Below are 18,679 nucleotides of genomic sequence, written 5' to 3'. Positions count from 1 at the left end.
TCAGAGATTTAAAAACAGTAAGCCTGGACACCCTACATAGGTGTAATGTAACGGATGGCACAAAATGTGCGCACGCGCCGCCCTGCGCAGCGCGCGGAACCACGCACACACACTCACTCATACGTATATATCTACAGCACAGACACACACACTCATTCATACGTACATATATTTATAGCACAGACACACACACCTATGTAGTGTACGCAGTGATTCATTGCCATTGTTACAGATTCAAAGAGTGCTGTACTTTGAGTTTATTTCTCCCACTCTGTAATTAGCACTTTTAAATTATCTATTTGATTATTTAGTTTTAAAATTAGTTAAGCAATAATTGTTAAGGTTTCTACAATTTTGATACGTGTGAGATAGCTTAGTTGTCTTACTATATGTATTTGTTATTATACTAATATTATAAAGCTGAAGAGTTTGTTTGTTTGATTGAACGCGCTAATCTCAGGAACTACAGGTCCGATTTGAAAAATTATTTTAGTCTTAGATAGCTCATTTATCGAAGAAGGCTATAGGCTACATGTTATCCCCATATTCATATGGGAACGGTAACCACGCGGGTAAAAATGCGCGGTGTCAGCTAGTTTGAGATAAAGTAAGACAGTGACAAAACTTGCGTTTAGGTTATCTGACACTTAGGTGAAACCAGCCCTTAGTATTGGTTTTAGTTTTAAAAACATAGTAGGTAAATTTATAAAGCTCCATGCTTTTAGATTTTGGGCCAGCTAAGACTTAAGTTTAGCTCCACTATCTGCTGTCAACGATCGCCTGCTCTCAAGAATATGTTCACATTGACTGATGTCGCACGGCCTCATGCCGCTGTGCGCCAGGTCCACTATCCGCTGTCGCATGACGTCGGGCAACAGTCGCCCGCTCACAAGAACATGTTCACAAACTCACCGCGACAGTATCTTCGACACGCAGCCGTGCGACACGCGCAACTGGCGACTGATGTCGCACGGCCACACGCCACTGTGCGCCAGCTCCACTATCCACTGTTGCATGACGTCGGGCAACAGTCGCCCGCTTACAAGAACATGTTCACAAACTCACCGCGACAGTATCTTCGACACGCAGCCGTGCGACACGCGCAGCTGTCGACTGATGTCGCACGGCCTCACGCCGCTGTGCGCCAGCTCCACTATCCGCTGTCGCACGACGTTGTACAAAGGTCGCCCGCTCTCAAGAACATATTTACAAACTCACCGCGACAGTATCTTCGACACGCAGCCGTGCGACACGCGCAGCTGTCGACTGATGTCGCACGGCCGCACGCCGCTGTGCGCCAGCTCCACTATCCGCTGTCGCACGACGTCGGGCAACGGTCGGCCATTCACAAACACTCCACCTAGTTGGTTGACTCCACCGTGGCCTGCGAACAAGAAAAGAAATTTATTAAATACTTAATATTTTACGTTTTCAATGTAAAGAACATGCAGTCTGTCTATCCCGGATCGCTATATAGAATGCAGTCTGTGATATCTAGTGTTGAGCTTTTTCAGTTATTTTTTATTAAAATTTCGCTTCGGTTTTGCGCACTGAGTAACCAAACCTCTTTCCAAGGCGATGCCTTCGAGAGTAGAAGATCTATATATATACTGAACAAACGTACTGAAGGTCTAAACCCATCTATGTCAATGACATTTAACACAAAGATAGTTTATAGTTAAGTCATACCACACATTGTGGCTAAAGAGAACCTAGACTAGTTGTAGAGGAAACTAAGACGAGTCATACCACACATTGTGGCTAAAGAGAATCATGACTAGTTGAAGAGGAAACTAAGACTAGAAGTCACGCAGAACACTATACGCTAAGATAGAGTATTAAGTAAGGGAGTGTAGGGGCTCTATGAGATTTGATAAGTTTTTTACGTTACAAGCAATATGCAAATGCGAATGCGAAATATATATTGACATTATTTTCAATGTGAATATTTTTGATGGCATCAATTTTTTGTTAAAATAGTAACATAACGCAGAACTAGATTACATGCTGCGTAGGCAACACATTACCGTATTATCCGGCGAATCAGCGAAGTGTAGAGACGAAAACAAACCCGGTTATAGCGTATCGACCGGCGCGCGGGGCGTGACCGGTCGATCGTCACGCCTCGCGCACCGCTGCCCGGGTGCGTTGTCTACCCGGGTAACACTAGTAGGTACGCTACGCACATTGCAAAATATTATAAATACTGTATACCAGCAAGATTAAAAACAATTGCTTTCTTTTTCTTTACAACACAGAAAAATAAGGATTTGATTTTATCCGAGTTTTCGTTGCTCACAAAGATAGGGAAATGAATCCAAATATGTATAAGTACTATATACGCTTAATAAAATTCAAAATTCTTTTGTTTCAATTAGGCTTAGTTTACAAGCACTTTTGGAAGGTCAGGTATATGTCAAAATTTAATTTAATCTAATGGTAGTTATAATAGACGAAAACTTAAAATTAAAGTTCGCGTTTCGCGTTTAAACGAGGGTTCCAAACGCGTCTTGGTCCGAGAAGAGTTCAGCCAACAAACTCAGCCAAGGTTTATTTTTTTGTTTACCACCATTTTACAAACTTATTTTAAACTTAGCATACAGTCATATGCTACAGTTTTGCGTAAAACATAATTAGGTACTTAAAGTATGTGTTATGCAAATGGAGAACTAAGCCCTCGTAACTTTTGGGATATGAAGCTTCGACCCACCACTCTGCTTCAATGTCGACAACCGGGTTTAGTGTGAGAGACTGAAATAAACCCGGTTATAGCATATCGATCAACGCGCGGGGCGTGACCGGTCGATCGTCACGCCTCGCACCACTGCCCAGGTGCTGTCTACCCGGGTAAATACTTGGTTTACCGGGTTTCAGATTTGTGCGTATACTCGATACGCACAAATCTACAACCCGGGTATACAAGGTCTACACAGAGTTTATTTTCATAATTGAAGAGCTCTCTTCCGAGTACTACTGCCGCGGTTATATCTGCCAAAGTCAACATTCATTTATTTCAAGGCTTGACTTAAAAACGTCAGGTTAGGTTGTGTTCGGCTCAGTGTTGAGCACGAGTATTCTCTCAGAATGAAATGGGTTTGGCGAGGTCCACTATACCTACTGGCCTAATGCGGATTGGCAGACTTCACACACGTTAATTAAGAAAAATCTCTGGTATGCAGGTTTCCTCACGATGTTATTCCATCACTGTTTGAGACACGTGAATCGTGATATTTAATTTCTGCACATAACTACATACATGTTTTCTGACATAGCTGCATACCGCGGACCACATTCGAAGAAGCATTTTAGTTTCTTGCCGACACTTATTATATCAGCCTAATATGTCTCACAAAATTGTATTGTTGTGACGTTACAAAAGTGATTGTAAACTAAATCTATTTTGTTTTCACCTGGGTCATTAACAGTCCATATTCGGTTCACTGTTGTGCACGAGTCTCTTCTCAGAATGAGAGGGTTTTGGTTAATAATCCACCACACTGGCCCAATGCGGATTGGCAGACTTCACATACAAAGATAATCGTGAAAATTCTCTGGTGTGCAGGTTTCCTCACGAGGTTTTCCTTCACCGTTTGAGCCACGTGATATTTAATTTCTTAAAATGCACCTCTTCGAAGAAGCAACTCTTTAGTATCTTGTCGGCACTTGTCAGCGGAAACTATCTTCTGAATTGGTCATAGAATTTACAAAAAGTGAAACTTGACGTTTCAAAAATGTTTGTAAACTTAGCCTAATTTGTTTTCACCTGGGTACATATAGTATAATAAACGTGAAAGTTATGGATATTTGTTTGGATGTTTGTTACTCGTTAACGCCGCAACTACTAAACCGATTTGGCTGAAATTTAAAATGCAGATAGATCAACAACACAACACAAAAATCTCGACTTGTCTTTGTACCAGTAGATAAGTATGTATCTATACTAATATTATAAAGAGAAAATATTTGATTATTTGCATTGAATAGGCTCTAAAACTACTGAACCCATTTAAAAAAATCTTTCACTATTGGCAAGCTACACTATCCTCGAGTACTGTACAGAACACCCCGCCCAGGGAACGGGAACCACGCGGCTGAAACCGGTCTGCACTACTGAACCGATTTGAAAAATTCTTTCACAGTTGGGAAGCTACACTATCCCCGAGTGCTACCTTTAGGCTATATTATATCCTCGTATTCCTACAGGAACGGGAAACCACACGGGTGAAACCGTGCCGCGTCTGCTAGTATATTGATAAAGTATAAGATATCGGTTCACTCGTCATCTGTAGGGATGCAGCGAGGGGGTGGGAGGCAGCGATCGATCGTCACGCCTTGCGCGCTCGTCTTAGCGTACGCTGCGAGCGAAGCAGGTGGGTAACATTATAAACAAAATAAAGACTATACAAAATAATAGGAATAGATCCTGGAATATGTACTGACGCTCTTATAACTGTGTCTTTGGTCCATTGGTAATCCAATCTGGATTCGAATTAACATCTCGTGATCCGAAAATCAAAATTTCATTTATTTCAATTATGCTTAGTTTAAGCAAGTGGGTAATATTACGATCATATCATATTTATACAATGTTTTAACTGGGAAGTAGTGAAGGAAATACCTGTTTATAATTACGTTTTGATCACCCCTTGTAGGTATACACAAAATAAAGGCTAAGTCCTGGAATACTGATGCTCTTATAACTGCATTTTTGGTCAATTGGTAATCCAATCTGGATTCGGATTAACATCTCGTGATCCGAAAATCAAAATTCATTTATTTCAATTAGACTTAGTTTAAACAAGTGGGTAATATTAGACACAAATTAAAGACTAAGGCCTGGAATACTGATGCTCTTTTCACTGCATTTTAGGTTCATTGGTAATCCAATCTGGATTCAGATCACAAGATGCATGGGTTCAAAATCAATATTCATTTATTTCATAGGCTCAGTTTATAACCACTTTTGAAACGTCCAACGACTATTTTCAAAGACTCTACCACCGGTTCTGAAGGCAGGTTCTGCTGAAAAGTGCAGGCAAGAAACTCAACAGTTGCTTTTTATTAAAATCATACAGTTAATTTACAATTGTTAAAATCATTACAATTTCTTATAGTTTTACTTGCTTGTGAAGGTGGAAGCTGATTCAATGGTCTCCAAAGATCTTTATCATTAGAAGTTTACAGATGCCACATTCAGTAACTTTTGTGGCCAAAACACAAAAAATACCAACTAACTATTGTTAGTAACTTTTAAATCATATGGTTTTGTAGGTTTTCACCAAATTTATTTACTGTTAAATGATTGAAATGTCTGACCAGTATATACTAGAATCCAATGTCTATGCCTATAGAGCTAACCGTTCAAATACATTTTAGTATATATCGATATGAAACTATAAGACATATCATCCGGTAGCTATTGACAACTCTTCGAGGATATCATGGAATAGACAGTAGATATTAGCAGGATAACAATTATAAAGCTAATGTCTTAAAAGCCAGCCTTTTGCCTCTGGGTTTTTTTGGTTTTACACAGAACCCTACAAAAAAAATCACCCTCTAAAATTAAAAAAAAAATACATAATTAACGACGACGTCACAAAGCCGTATAATTAGAAAACTCATCCCGAAAAATAATCAGGAAAACAAGAATAATATCGTAAACGCCCTCCAAGTAATTAAGTGTAATGACAAGATGGCGCACCGGAAGTGGGGATCCCCGGATGCTGGGCCAGGTGTCGTCTCTCTTGTCTCTGGAGATGATATACCTACTTAATACCTACAATACGCACTGTCCTGCTATATCTAAACTATACAGGATGCTGGAAATTATTTCCCATAACTCTGGGGTTATATTCTTTACCGAAAATTAAGTAATTAAAAATTTTCAGAGAACATATTGTGTTCTAAAATTAATAATTTCGGAGCAAATAATATTTCTTTTTTAAATAGATCTTAAAATGTGTCGCTTATACGCATACTTACAGTTATGACGTAGCCAAGTTTTATGTATTTTAAAATGCAAGGATAGATAACGGCGTATGTTACAAGAATAGATAGAATTTTCTTAATTTTCCACGTGTGTGAAGTCTGACAATCCACATTGGGCCAGCGTTGTGGACTATTAGCCTAACCCCTCTCATTCTGAGAGGGGGCACTTTTAAAACATCAGACATTGACTAAGTAAACTTTGTAGACTTTTACCAACTCAGAAAGCAGATTACGTTGAGAAGAGTCGGTATTTTGATCAAAGCTTATTGAATTTTTTTTATTGTTTTTGTTAACACAGTCACGCAAGGTCAGTTTCTGGAGTCGATGATAGATCCGCTTCCTGTGAGGGAATCCATTTCTGTTTCGAGTGATTGCAATACTTCTGTTTATTGTTGTTTCTACTCGACAAAAATGACTGCGATCTCATTTGATGTAAAGTGATCATCAATATTGAACTTGAGTGCCATTTATTTGTCCAAATTGATATCTCATCATCATTGTTTAATTTCTTAAAATGCGCATAACTGAAAAGGTGCATGCCGGATCGAAGGCTAAAGGCATATCGGCTCGGCTCTCTCATCATCATCATCTCCTTACCCTTATCCCACCTAAGTGGGGTTGGAAATATATGTCAATCTTTTCCATTCGTCTCTATTACTCGTCAACTCATCATACACTCCTTTTACACACATGTCCTCTTTCACACAATCCAGCCATCTCTTCCTTGGCTTCCTCCTCTTATGTCCTTCCACTTGCACATTCAACATTTTTCTAGTAATATGACTTTCCTCCCTACGCATTACATGTCCATAGCAAGCTAACCTTCTACTCCTCAATTTTTCTGTCACTGGCGCCACCAGACTTCCTCTTATATACTCATTCCTTATTTTATCTATTCTTGTCACACCACACATGCATCTCAAACATCTCTTATTACATAGTACTGGTAATAATACCTTATTAATTACGCTATTTCCTGTACATCCTAAGCGTATGCTAAAAGGCGCATTCCCTCACAGACCCTACACGTACCGGCACAGGAGCGGTCACGCGCCGGCGCACACCCCTCGTACCTGCGCACACCACAGGTATTGTAATTACATTCCTTTATATGTTTAATGCTCGCATTTCTATACACTAGCTTACAAAATTTTGTAATTTTCCGCGAATAACAACTTTTTTCAACCCACCTGCTTTTTTCACGAACACGACTATGATTAGCCGTTAGCCCTGATCGCAAAAGCTGCGGTTAGGCTGCGGTTAGATATGCGATCGGTCAAGAATCAGCTGCGTTTCGCAGTCAGAAGCTCGACAATTTGGGCATTTACTACATATCAGTGATATCTATGACACAATATTAAATTTAAAAATTAAAGTCAATATTAACAAATTAATACATACAAAAAAATTCACATTCAATGTGACATTTGTCATTAAAAGAAATAATAAGCCAACGCACAAGAGTAACAAAGGTATTTGTAATTTTGTTTGGTTTTCCATACAAATCTTATGATCTAGCAAGAGCGTCATGATCCTATATTTTTAAAGTTAATATTAACTAATTAATACATACAAAAAAATGTTACGAAATTTCAAAAGATAATATATTTTTAGCTTCTTTGCATTCAATGTAACATTTTTCATTAAAAGAAGTAATAAAGAAACGCACAAGATTAACAAAGATATTTGTAATTTTGTTTGCTCACCCATACAAATCTTATGATCTAGCAAGAGTGTCATGATTCTATATTTAGTATGGGGCGATTTTAAGCGATCCGCGGCAGCTCCGCATGTATGTTCCTATATCTCCGAAAGTACTTATCGCAGATACACAGTTACTTCTTCTAAACTGCTCTACTATTAGCACACTTTTAATATAAACAATAAAAAATAATCAAATACACAATCAACCGCAGTTTAGCCGCAACTCAACCGCAGCTTTTGCGACCACCGCCAACGACTAGTTGTAGTCGTGGTGGTATTTCAAGGTCGACTGCTAAACCCCGTGTGACCCTATGGCAGCGGAACTATAAAATCAGTTGATAGCGCGGGTGTGCGCGCGCGCATGACGGAGGGCTCTACACGACCTTGATCCTGGGTTTAATCCACGGACTTGCGTTTAATTAGACCCCGCTTGGTCATACTTCTAATAGTGATGAATAATTAAGATTACTTGAAAAATATTAGGAAACTAAATTGTGAAGTAAGAAGTATGATTACGAAATCTATATCATCATCTCATCTCATAGCAAATATAAAACACTTACTTATCTATAGGAACAGGTCCAATTCTGTAATAAATATACTTACTCAAATTAATGACATTCAAGATTTTTTAAAATTCTACACCTAAAGGGTTTTTTTTATTCTTTACAAGTTAGCTCTTGACTATAATCTAAGAGAAGGAAGAATCTTTGGCCGCCTGAGAAAGGTCCTCTTTTAAAAAGGGGTTGAATTTTTTTAATATAATCGTCCATATTTTAAGTTGTTTTTTTTTAAATCATTAGTGCACTATACACGTAGGTGTCAACATCAGCAAATAATAAGATACCTATACATATTTAAACAGTCGACTATAGAACCAGGGCGTCATTATATGAAGAGAGCATTTGGAGGTTAGACTTACCACGCTGTTATAATGGGAACTGGGCTCAGACCAATTACCTTTGGACTTGTATGGCACTCAAATTCACTAACTAAATTGTCTGTCGTTTTTTGAGGGAGACGAGGTAAACTCACAGAAAATATTTAACACCAATAAATATATTTTAAGTCCTTACACTACACACAACTATAAATTAAAATTACACATACGTTACATTACTTTATGTACGCAGTTCGTATAAGCACGTTAGATCGTGATCATATACCTACTTTTGCCAGAAGGGTATCTAAAGGGGTCTAGCGAGGCAGGTCCTACGGTAATTGGTCTGAGGAATTGGCGGAACTACCAGATCAGAAACTATCAGATGTTATCATAGGTCTTAACGTGCTCTCCGAGGAACAAACTATAGCTTCACAAGTTCGTTGATGACACTACCATGATATGCGGGCGTCGGGGGGAAAGGACTGCGCGGGTATGAAGTCGTGCGCGCGGGGCATCGTTAAGCCCCTTCCGACTCACGCGGACCATCGGGAGTGTTGCAAACGAATTTGCAAAGCTTTAACTACGGGAATTTTTAATGTTTTTTTTTTTAAGAAAGAAAAACTCAATGATCAATGGGGTCGAACCCAGTGTCTAGCGATTAGAAGCCACAATACTATCCACTGGACCAACTGTGACAGTAATATTTCGGTTATTTAGTTATATTCCTGTTATTCCAAAGCTCAGCACAAAGCGAGAGGAAGCGTCATTAGCATAGTGACCGGATGTGCGCCCGCCGCCATTGTTGGCGCCATCTTGTTAAATAAAAACATGACTTTATTGTCAAGTTGTTTTAGTTTTTAATTCACTGTTGCTTTTCCTGTTTGTTATTATTTTTAATAACATTTAAAAAATATATGTTTTTGTAATTATGTTTTATAATTCTTCGATAAACAGTATATGCGAGATCTTTAATTTTTAGAATACGACCCTGTCTGGCCATACCTCAATCTTTCTATCATCATTAGCAACCAATATTCGGCTCACTGGGTTAGGCCAATTATCCACCACGCCGGCCCAAATGGCCGTATTGGAGACTTCACACAACTGTAGCATTAAGAAAATTCTCAGATATGCAGATTTCCTCACGATGTATCTATACCTTTACCGTTTGAGACACGTGATATTTAATTTCCTTAAATACACATAGCTGAACATAGTTGGACGTGCATGTCCTGGACCGGATTCGAACCTACACCCTCCGAATCGTAGGCAGAGGTTATATTCACTGGGCTATTACAGCACAGCAATTAAACCCGAAACCTCGAATTTCCAAAAATTCTTTTATTTCAAGTATGCTCAGTTTACAAGGACTTATGAAACGTCATTTGACTTTTTGTAAACACTCTACCACCGGTTCGCAAGGCAGCCCCTGTAGCCAAATCGCACGTCGATTCTCTTTCTACGATCGCAAACGCTTCGAAAACTAGAAAGATGTACGGGAATGACATTTGCTATTGACAGGTCACGTGATCTGTCATTCCCATACATTTTTCTACTTTTTGAAGCGTTAGCGATCGTAGAAAGAGAATCGTCGTGTCGCTTGGATACGAGGGCTGGTTACCTATACCTCTCGCTTAACTATACAATAAAGTATTTATTTTACTGTTATTTATGTAGTATATACTCAGACCAATTAAAAAGGACTAGTATCCCACCCAAATTCACGAACAAAATTGTCTGTCATTTTCTAAAGAAAACGAGCTTAGATTTGGCATATATCTTACACTAAACTAGAATTTTTGCCCATTTTTTACACCATTTACCTACAAAAAAAGGTATTTTTACGGAGCTCTATAACCGACGAATACAAATACAACTATAAAACATCGATTCTATAGAGGCATTTTTTATAATCGCATTAGATCGTTGATCATATACTTTGACAGAAAAGTAACGTCTAACGAGGCAGGTCCATACAATAATTGGTCTGAGTGTATATATTATATATTTTTTTTAGTTGTAATATATTATGTAATACATATGTAAATTTATATATATGTACGTATATATATTTAATTATTTATATATTTCATTACATAAAATGTATTGCACATTCCCGCTCTTTCTTCGCAAGTTTCTCGTCAGGGGTTGTCTGGTAGAGATTACTTATAGTAATAAGGCCGCCTTTGCATGCAAAGACTAATTATCTTTTTAATGTTTTAATTTATAATTGTATTTTTGTGTACAATAAAGTATTTCTTCTTCATTTCATAGCAAATATAATCGTAAACCCAGTACTTTTCCATTACCTTTCATGTATGTTCAAATGCTAATAACAAATAATTGTAAAGCAGTTATCTATACATTTATTACCGGCCGTAGATCAGTTATGTAGATAATATACCTAATATTAACTAACATTTTACATAACGTACGAAATCAACGCAACTAACTTGAACTAACCAGTTTGGTGTTTCGACACCAGTTTGACTCCTTTCTAAAATCTCAAAGATGTGATATATGCGCGTGCGCCGACCAATCACAGCCCTTCGTTCGTTGTGTGCGTGAAGAGCGTAGCTACACTGTACGTTTACATCGCACGTGTGCGTGATATATGAAACCTCGTATGTAATTTGTCTCGGCTTACCGCAAGGTAACTTTTGCTGTCCGTACAGGATTTTTATTGTATTTTGGTCTTTGTGCCTTTGTTTTAAGGTTGTGTGGTATTTTTTCGTGTGTATAATGAAGTTTGTGCTTTATGTCATTCACTCTAGGCGCGGCATCTTGTGTAGGTACAATATGTTTTATATATGTAAGTCCGTCTGTGTGTTTCGCTATTGTTCTGTGATTTTAAAGTGATCTATGGCACGGATTTTTTTCTAACCAGGAAGTGGTTTTTTCTATTGTTTTCGGAGCTTGTTGTGGTTTTTGAGCATTTTTTGGTAATTCGTCATTGTTTTGTTTGATAGTCGTTATTATAATAGCTCCATAACGTTGGGTAATTTTGAAAAATGGAGTCATTTTTGATTTATTTTTTACTTATAATAAAACGGATGTTACTTATTATCCTATCAAAGTTACGTTATTTTTCGAAGGTAGGTATTTTCCTTTAAAAATTTTAACTGACTTCAACAAAAAGGAGGAGTTTCTCAATTCGGCGTTTGTTACATTTTTTTGTTTTGTATGAAAGAGTAAGTAGGTATACCTTCTTCCAGATTGGTCCCATTTAATTTTCACGATAACCGGTTCAGTAATTTTGTGTTAAAATCAAAATAATTGAAATAAGTAAACAAAATTGCCTATACTGTAGCGTTTATGGTCACTATGCTAGTACACACAAAAACAGAAAAATAAAGTCTTTATAACAAAAAAAAAATAATCGACTTCAAAGATGCATTAGGTCTAAAAAACAAGCGAAAAATAGCATCGTACTTACCTTTCTATTGATCGGTTTGAAGGCGGTGCCAAAAAACAAAATGAGCTTTAAGAGCTTATTTGGCATAGTACCGCAATAAATTAGATAGTTCTATAGGGATGATTTTATAAAGAACTACATATTTTTATGAACACACCAATCAATAATTTTTTATGAACTTCCAAATTGAAACAAAAATTATACTTTGTAGTCACATTAGAAGTAGTTATATCGATTGCTAACTGGATACATTACCTAACACTAAAATAGTGAAAATTTCGACATATTTTCGCCTGGGCTTTTATAGGCTCTGATTGCTATGTTCTATAAGTATTCATCATCATATTAAATAATTTGACGGTCAAACTGCGGTTTTAGGATCATATGCGAATAACTTTTGTTCTAGATTACGTTGAAATTGCAATTGTGTATTTTTTTACGAGTAGGTAATCTATAAAATCCATAGTTTTTTTGTCGTTTTTTAGTGTCATCCAGTACCTAGGTACCTACTGTAAACTCTTCATGGATATCATACAGTAGGTAGATGACATTTCTCAGTTGAAAATAGGTTGTTAATAAAGACCAAATTAGTGAATATGTTTGCTTTTATATATGTTTATGTGTTTTTAATGAAACCGATAGCACAGTAGGTAATGCTGATTGGCAACAACTCATGACGGTAGTCTTCCCCGGATAAGCTTTGTCACAAAAAATCTACTACTAATTGTTACCCTATATCTAAAATACAGTGCACTTCATGCATGCAAAATGCACTATCTGACCTGAGAACATTATTGGAAAAGATATGTTCCACTTGGTACCTATATCTACTTACTTTGTAGGGTGTGTGTGCTTATAGTTAAGCTGTTCGTCATTATTTAAAAATAAAGCCTATCTTATAAGTCCTTATTTATTATCATCATTAACAACCAATATTCGGTTCATTGTTGAACAAAAGTCTCCTCTCAGAAAAAGAGAGGTTAAGCTAAATAGTCAACCACGCTGGCTCAATGTGGATTGACTACACTCACGTAGAAAAATAAAGGCATCTAAGGTATGCAAGTTTCCTCACGATGTTTTTCCTTCACCGTCTGAGACGCGTGTTTATTAATTTCTTAAAAAACGCACATAACTGAAAGTTGGAGGTGCATGCCCCGGAATCGAATGTCCGAGGTTATATCCACTGGGCTATCACGGCTATTATAAGAAGCAATATATGAGCGTTAAATTTAGTCATAACACAGCATGTCACACCATGTCCCATCCCAATTTGCTCTACGCGTAAGTCACCATACAACCTTACAAAGTTACCTCCGCGAAATTGACACACGCACACAGAGAAAAACAGGCCACGCCCCGCCAGCGCCGTCCAATCAGGGCCCGCCGCTCGCCCCTTCACGCGAACGGAGAGCGGTCATTGGCCAAAATATAACGATCACGGATTTGGAGGGAATTTTTCGGGTGTTTTATGAAATCACGACGCAGATGTGCTGGCCATGTTACGATGTATTTTATAGTGGCATGATTGTATGTGGTTTTTATGTTTGTCGTTTGGCTGTTATGATAATATCGTTATGGATGGAGCGGTCGTTGTTTTTGCATAATGGCTGAGGACCTTTTTTTTTACGACATCGCTGGGACCTTATTTTTTTTTCCGGGCGGAGATAATTGCATTTTTTTCTTGGTGGAGCTTTTGTAGGCCTTGGCAAGGCTTTGTAGAGTGATTGCGTTTCTCACTTTACGAGATGTTGGGATATGGAGGTACCAAAAAGAAGCATTGTCAAAATACAAAACGTTTTCTTGTCTTAGATGAAGAATGATTTGGTTATATCTACATATATATTTACAAAACATTTTCTTGTCTTAGATGAAGAATGATATACATATCTATAAAAGCCGTGATAGCCCAGTGGATATGACCTCCGCCTCCGATTCCGGAGGGTGTGGGTTCAAATCCGGTCCGGGGCATGCACCTCCAACTTTCCAGTCATGTGCATTTTAAGAAATTAATTGTCACCTGTCTCAAACGGTGAAGGAAAACATCGTGAGGATGACCTGCGTACCAGATACTTTTCTTAATTCTCTGCGTGTGTGAAGTCTGCCAATCCGCATTGGGCCAGCGTGGTGGACTATTGGCCTAACCTCTCTCATTCTGAAAGGAGACTCGAGCCTAGCAGTGAGCCGAATATGGGTTGATAATACATATCTAAACAATGACTGACTAGTGATTACTGTAGACCTATGCTAATAGATCATCATTAACATCATATCAGCCGATGGACGTCCATGGTATTGATGATAAAAAAAACTTAAACTGAAGTATAAGATCTACTTAATTACCTAAATGATTAAAAAAATGGTAATAAACAAAAAACAATCCATGGCAAAGTTTATTGTAGACTCTTCTCGGACCAAGCGCGTTTGAAACCTTTAAATAAGCTCTTAACTTTAAATAAGCTTTTGTCTTAAATCACCATGATCCACTATAACTGATGATTCAAAACTGCTTGTAAACATAAATGTTGACTTTTAATACCAACAGATTAACGAATATAATTTTAAAACTTGTGAAACAAAATGTATTAATTAAAATAAAACAGAATACATAAAAAGGTCATCGAACTCACATGTGTAATATTCCATCATATTCTGGTTGTATCTGTAAGCAGCGGAGAGGTCGACTCCGCCGCCCGCCCTCAGCCCAAAAAGGGCCGCAAAAGTGGCCTTACTTTGACCCTCCAGCTTGGACACTTCACTTGCGTCACTTACACTTTAAACATCTCGATAATCGACAATTAAAGAACCTAATCCGCCATTTTTAACGTTTCGAATTACGCGCGCAAGTCTCCATGTCGAACGTTCCAAATTCAAATTTCATGAAGCTCTTTGATTATCACACTTTAATCACTATAAATAGCTTTTAAGTTTTTGTTTTCTTCATAATGATCGTTTTCTTTTTAAATTAAATAAACACTTCTTTAATTTCTGATCAAAAAGGTTGGAATGCAGAACCTTGAAAAATAAAAAAATTCAAGTTCTATTAAGTATCTTTGAATACGACTACCTACCGATTTTAATACTAAAACCATTACGCACTTGTAACATAAAATTGATATTTTTACTTTTAAAACCTACTTCGCCATTTTAGGGTTTTAATTTAGGGTAGGTACCTACCTATGTACCTACGTATCCATTATGAATGGTATTTATATTTTTAGGTATTCACCTACTTAAAAGTATTTATATTTTTAGGTATTTATTAAAATTTAGATTTCCTAAGAATCAAACCACACAATGATTAGTAAAACAACACTCGGTATTATTAAACACGAAATTAATTATAAAAAATAACGATATATTTGAGAATTCTCTAACCTAAGTGACAATTTTGTTGAATACAAAAACACCACATATAACATATTACACAAAGTAACATCTTGGTTGTTTTATTAGTATCCTCTGCAAATTGCATTGCTAAATTTTTTTTTTAGTTATATTTTTTAGTAAAAATAAATATTTTGTATGTTTTTTGCCGAAACAGACAAGTCACCGTGACATCTGAATGTCTAATGTTAAGCAATTAACAAACTTGGTCAAGCAATTCCTTGATTAACTCGAGTTAAAATTGTTACAAAAAACGTTTTGGACCGTGAAACCAAAAACAGAAGACGATCATTGGTCGACCAAAAAACCGATTCGTTTGGTTAAATTTCGCCGGTTATTACGTTTTTGACGATTTTACGGCATTTGAGATTTTCTGCTTCGATAGAGACAGGTGGATGCGGCCCTTTCTCATAAGAATGGCTTAATCACGGATTAATGAGGAAGTAAGCTTTTTGAAAAAAGTTTGGTAGACATTTGGTTTTTTCGTCTAATTAAACGATATCGTAAAAAAGTTCGCCAAAGCAAAACGAAAGATGAACAAATAAACTCGAACAATTTAGCGTGACATTGCTTTAATTTTAAGTAACAAGTAAATTTAGGTATTTAAGAAAATATGGTAGTTAGGTAAGGAAAATTTAATTTAAACAGGTAGATGTATCATGTAAGCTTAAGGTTTTTAGTTTGAATTAATTAGTTAGGTACCTACATTATAATTTTGTGTCTATTCATTTATTTAATTTACCAGTTTTATAAAGATTATTATTAGATATATTTAGAAAGTTTTATAAAGCTGAAAATTCTTGAATATTATTGAATTATACTTACCAAGAGTTACGCTTAAATTTTTTATGATTTAAATATGTTCAACTATGTAATATTAAAAATACAACATATTTAGTGAATAATAAGTCACCGACCTTTAAAAATAGAACCGAAATGTTAAGTTTAGTTAATCAAAAGAAATAAAAAACGGTTAAGCAAGCTTTAGTTCATCATATATTTTTTCATAATTTTTTTTAATGATCTGGAATCCTATCCAATTGCGCGGACTCACAATGTTCGACTAAAAAAACCTTTGTGGAATAACCTCTGTGTAATTTATTACCTATTGATTATTTTTTATTATTTTTCATTACTTTTCACCACTCGTTTCATGTTTTGCGCACTAAAATACGTTGTTTATAATATGTTTTGAGCACCATTAATAATTTAGCAAATATCACAAACTGTGTGAATGTCTTTAGTTTTTTTTTTCAGATTTTCTTATTCCTACTTTTCTTTTACTATTTGGTAATTTACACGGGCACCATAATACAAATTAATTACGTATAGAACACATAATATATAATTTTTGTTGCAGTTTAGAATTAATTTATTTGTAGTTTGTTGTCGTTCACACGTTTTTGGTAATAAAATATTCATAAATCACAATTTTTTAGCACTTTTTTTAAAGTTTTTTTATTTTATTTTCACGTTATAATATTTGGGCACTAAAATACGTGTTAATCAGCCAATTGTCTCACAGTTCTGGTGTATTTTGAGGTATATTTCACGGTTGGTATGATCCGGACCGATGGCTTGTGACCGGTAGATCGGTTTTCTGATATTTAAGATGTCCGGCAGCGTGAGACTGATATATTTAATTAGGAAATATTATTTTGAGATAAAAACACAATTAAATTTCAATCTTCAGCAATCGAAATACGGTTGAATATGTTTGGAAAGAAGTTGTTAGTGACTTTATTCTTATTTTGGTACCTAGACTATAAATTTTTTATTATGCAGTGGATATATTACGATTTTTTGTTAACTTTTTTATTTAATTTATCCATGGACATTATTAATCGAGCTTTATTCTGTACAGCACGAAATTAAAATATTTTTTCCCTAAAGCTAATGGCAGAAACTGGTTCCTTTTTTCCGCGACATGTCCAGATTTTTCTTGTGACTTCGTATGCGAGAAAATCAATGTTTTTTCAGTTGAACTTTAATGTTAAGAGTACGAAATTATTATAATATGCTTGTTTTTTTAATGATATGCTTAGGCGCCTTAGACATTACCTTCTGTAGGACCTGCCTTGCTAGAGATTACCTATCCCTCTGTCAAAACTATATATGATCATGATCGAACGTGTTCATATACTTAAACTGCGTATAGGATCGATGTTTCATTGTATTAAAATAACATGTGTGTGAATTACGATTTAAAAATAGCTATGTGAAGTTTAAGGACACTGGATATATTTATTGGTTTATATTACTTTCGATGTGTGAGTTTATCTCGTCCCCCCCAAAACGGTTTTTTGGTGAATTTGAGTGCGATACAAGTCCAATTGGTCTGATATGCATATGTAGCGTTATCCATATAAATATTATTATATAATTATTTCTAGCTTATCCATATTCACATTTGGTACGTTGTCAAGTTATCTACGAACTAAATGTGAATATGGATAAGCTAGAAATAATTTTATTATAATATTTATATGGATAACGCTACACTTACCTACTTGTAAAAATATATTTTTAGATACAATGAATGTCTAACAAAATCTATACCTACATAACAAAGCTCAACTTAACTGCAGAGTAGGTAGGTATAACAAGTAGGTACCTAAGTATAAGTCATCCAATACTCTTAGGTATAATATTCTCACAGTCAGTTTCTCGTCATCTGATCCGTCACAGACCTACATACATACACTTGTATTAATATTACATGGGGTATTAATTTACATACCGCTGTAGGTATACCTACCTAAGACCGTGACGGTCCAGTGGAAGAAGCATGGGCACTTATCCGAAGAGTAAGTAACACATATACCTACTCGTACGCATCTATATAAATTAATATTATAACGCTGAAGAGTTTGATTGAACGCGCTAATCTCAGGAACTACTGGTTCGTTTTAAAAAATTCTTTCAGTGTTAGATAGCCCATTTAACGAGAATGGTTGTAGGTTATATATTATCCTCGTATTCCTACGGGAACGGGAACCACGTGGCGTCAGCTAATCTTTACATATTATAAAACGAAGTCGTTCGCCGCATCTGTCTGTCGCAATAGACTCACAAGTACTAATTGAGTTTTCATGCGGTTTTCATCAATTTGTCAAAATTTTGTGAATATTTTTTTTTTTCTTTAAAAAGAATATTTGCCATATTTTTCTTAATATTACCAATATTCCCATTCCCTTCCAACTAGGATTGAAATATGTCGGGAAAAATCTAGCCTGGATTTTTTTTATAAAAAACGTTGCCTAATGCCTTCTTATTTTCGCGCGAATGAAGTCCAGGGCGTC

At 36.2% G+C, this 18,679-nt stretch overlaps 1 protein-coding gene across 2 annotated transcripts in view; it reads right to left on the bottom strand.

The window, feature by feature from the left end:
* LOC112056518 (paired box protein Pax-5) overlaps positions 1–18,679 on the bottom strand; it is a 127,310-nt gene that overhangs the window by 54,537 nt on the left and 54,094 nt on the right. For both annotated transcript variants that reach the window (XM_052889288.1, XM_052889289.1), the window contains exon 4: positions 1,219–1,384. In XM_052889288.1, the coding sequence (XP_052745248.1) occupies positions 1,219–1,384 (166 nt within the window). The remainder of the gene's footprint in view (positions 1–1,218; positions 1,385–18,679) is intronic.

This window comes from Bicyclus anynana, chromosome 25 (assembly GCF_947172395.1).
Source record: "Bicyclus anynana chromosome 25, ilBicAnyn1.1, whole genome shotgun sequence".
NCBI lineage: Eukaryota > Metazoa > Arthropoda > Insecta > Lepidoptera > Nymphalidae > Bicyclus > Bicyclus anynana.
The sequence above is the reverse complement of the archived record's forward strand: the minus strand, read 5'-3'. Positions and strand labels throughout refer to the sequence as shown.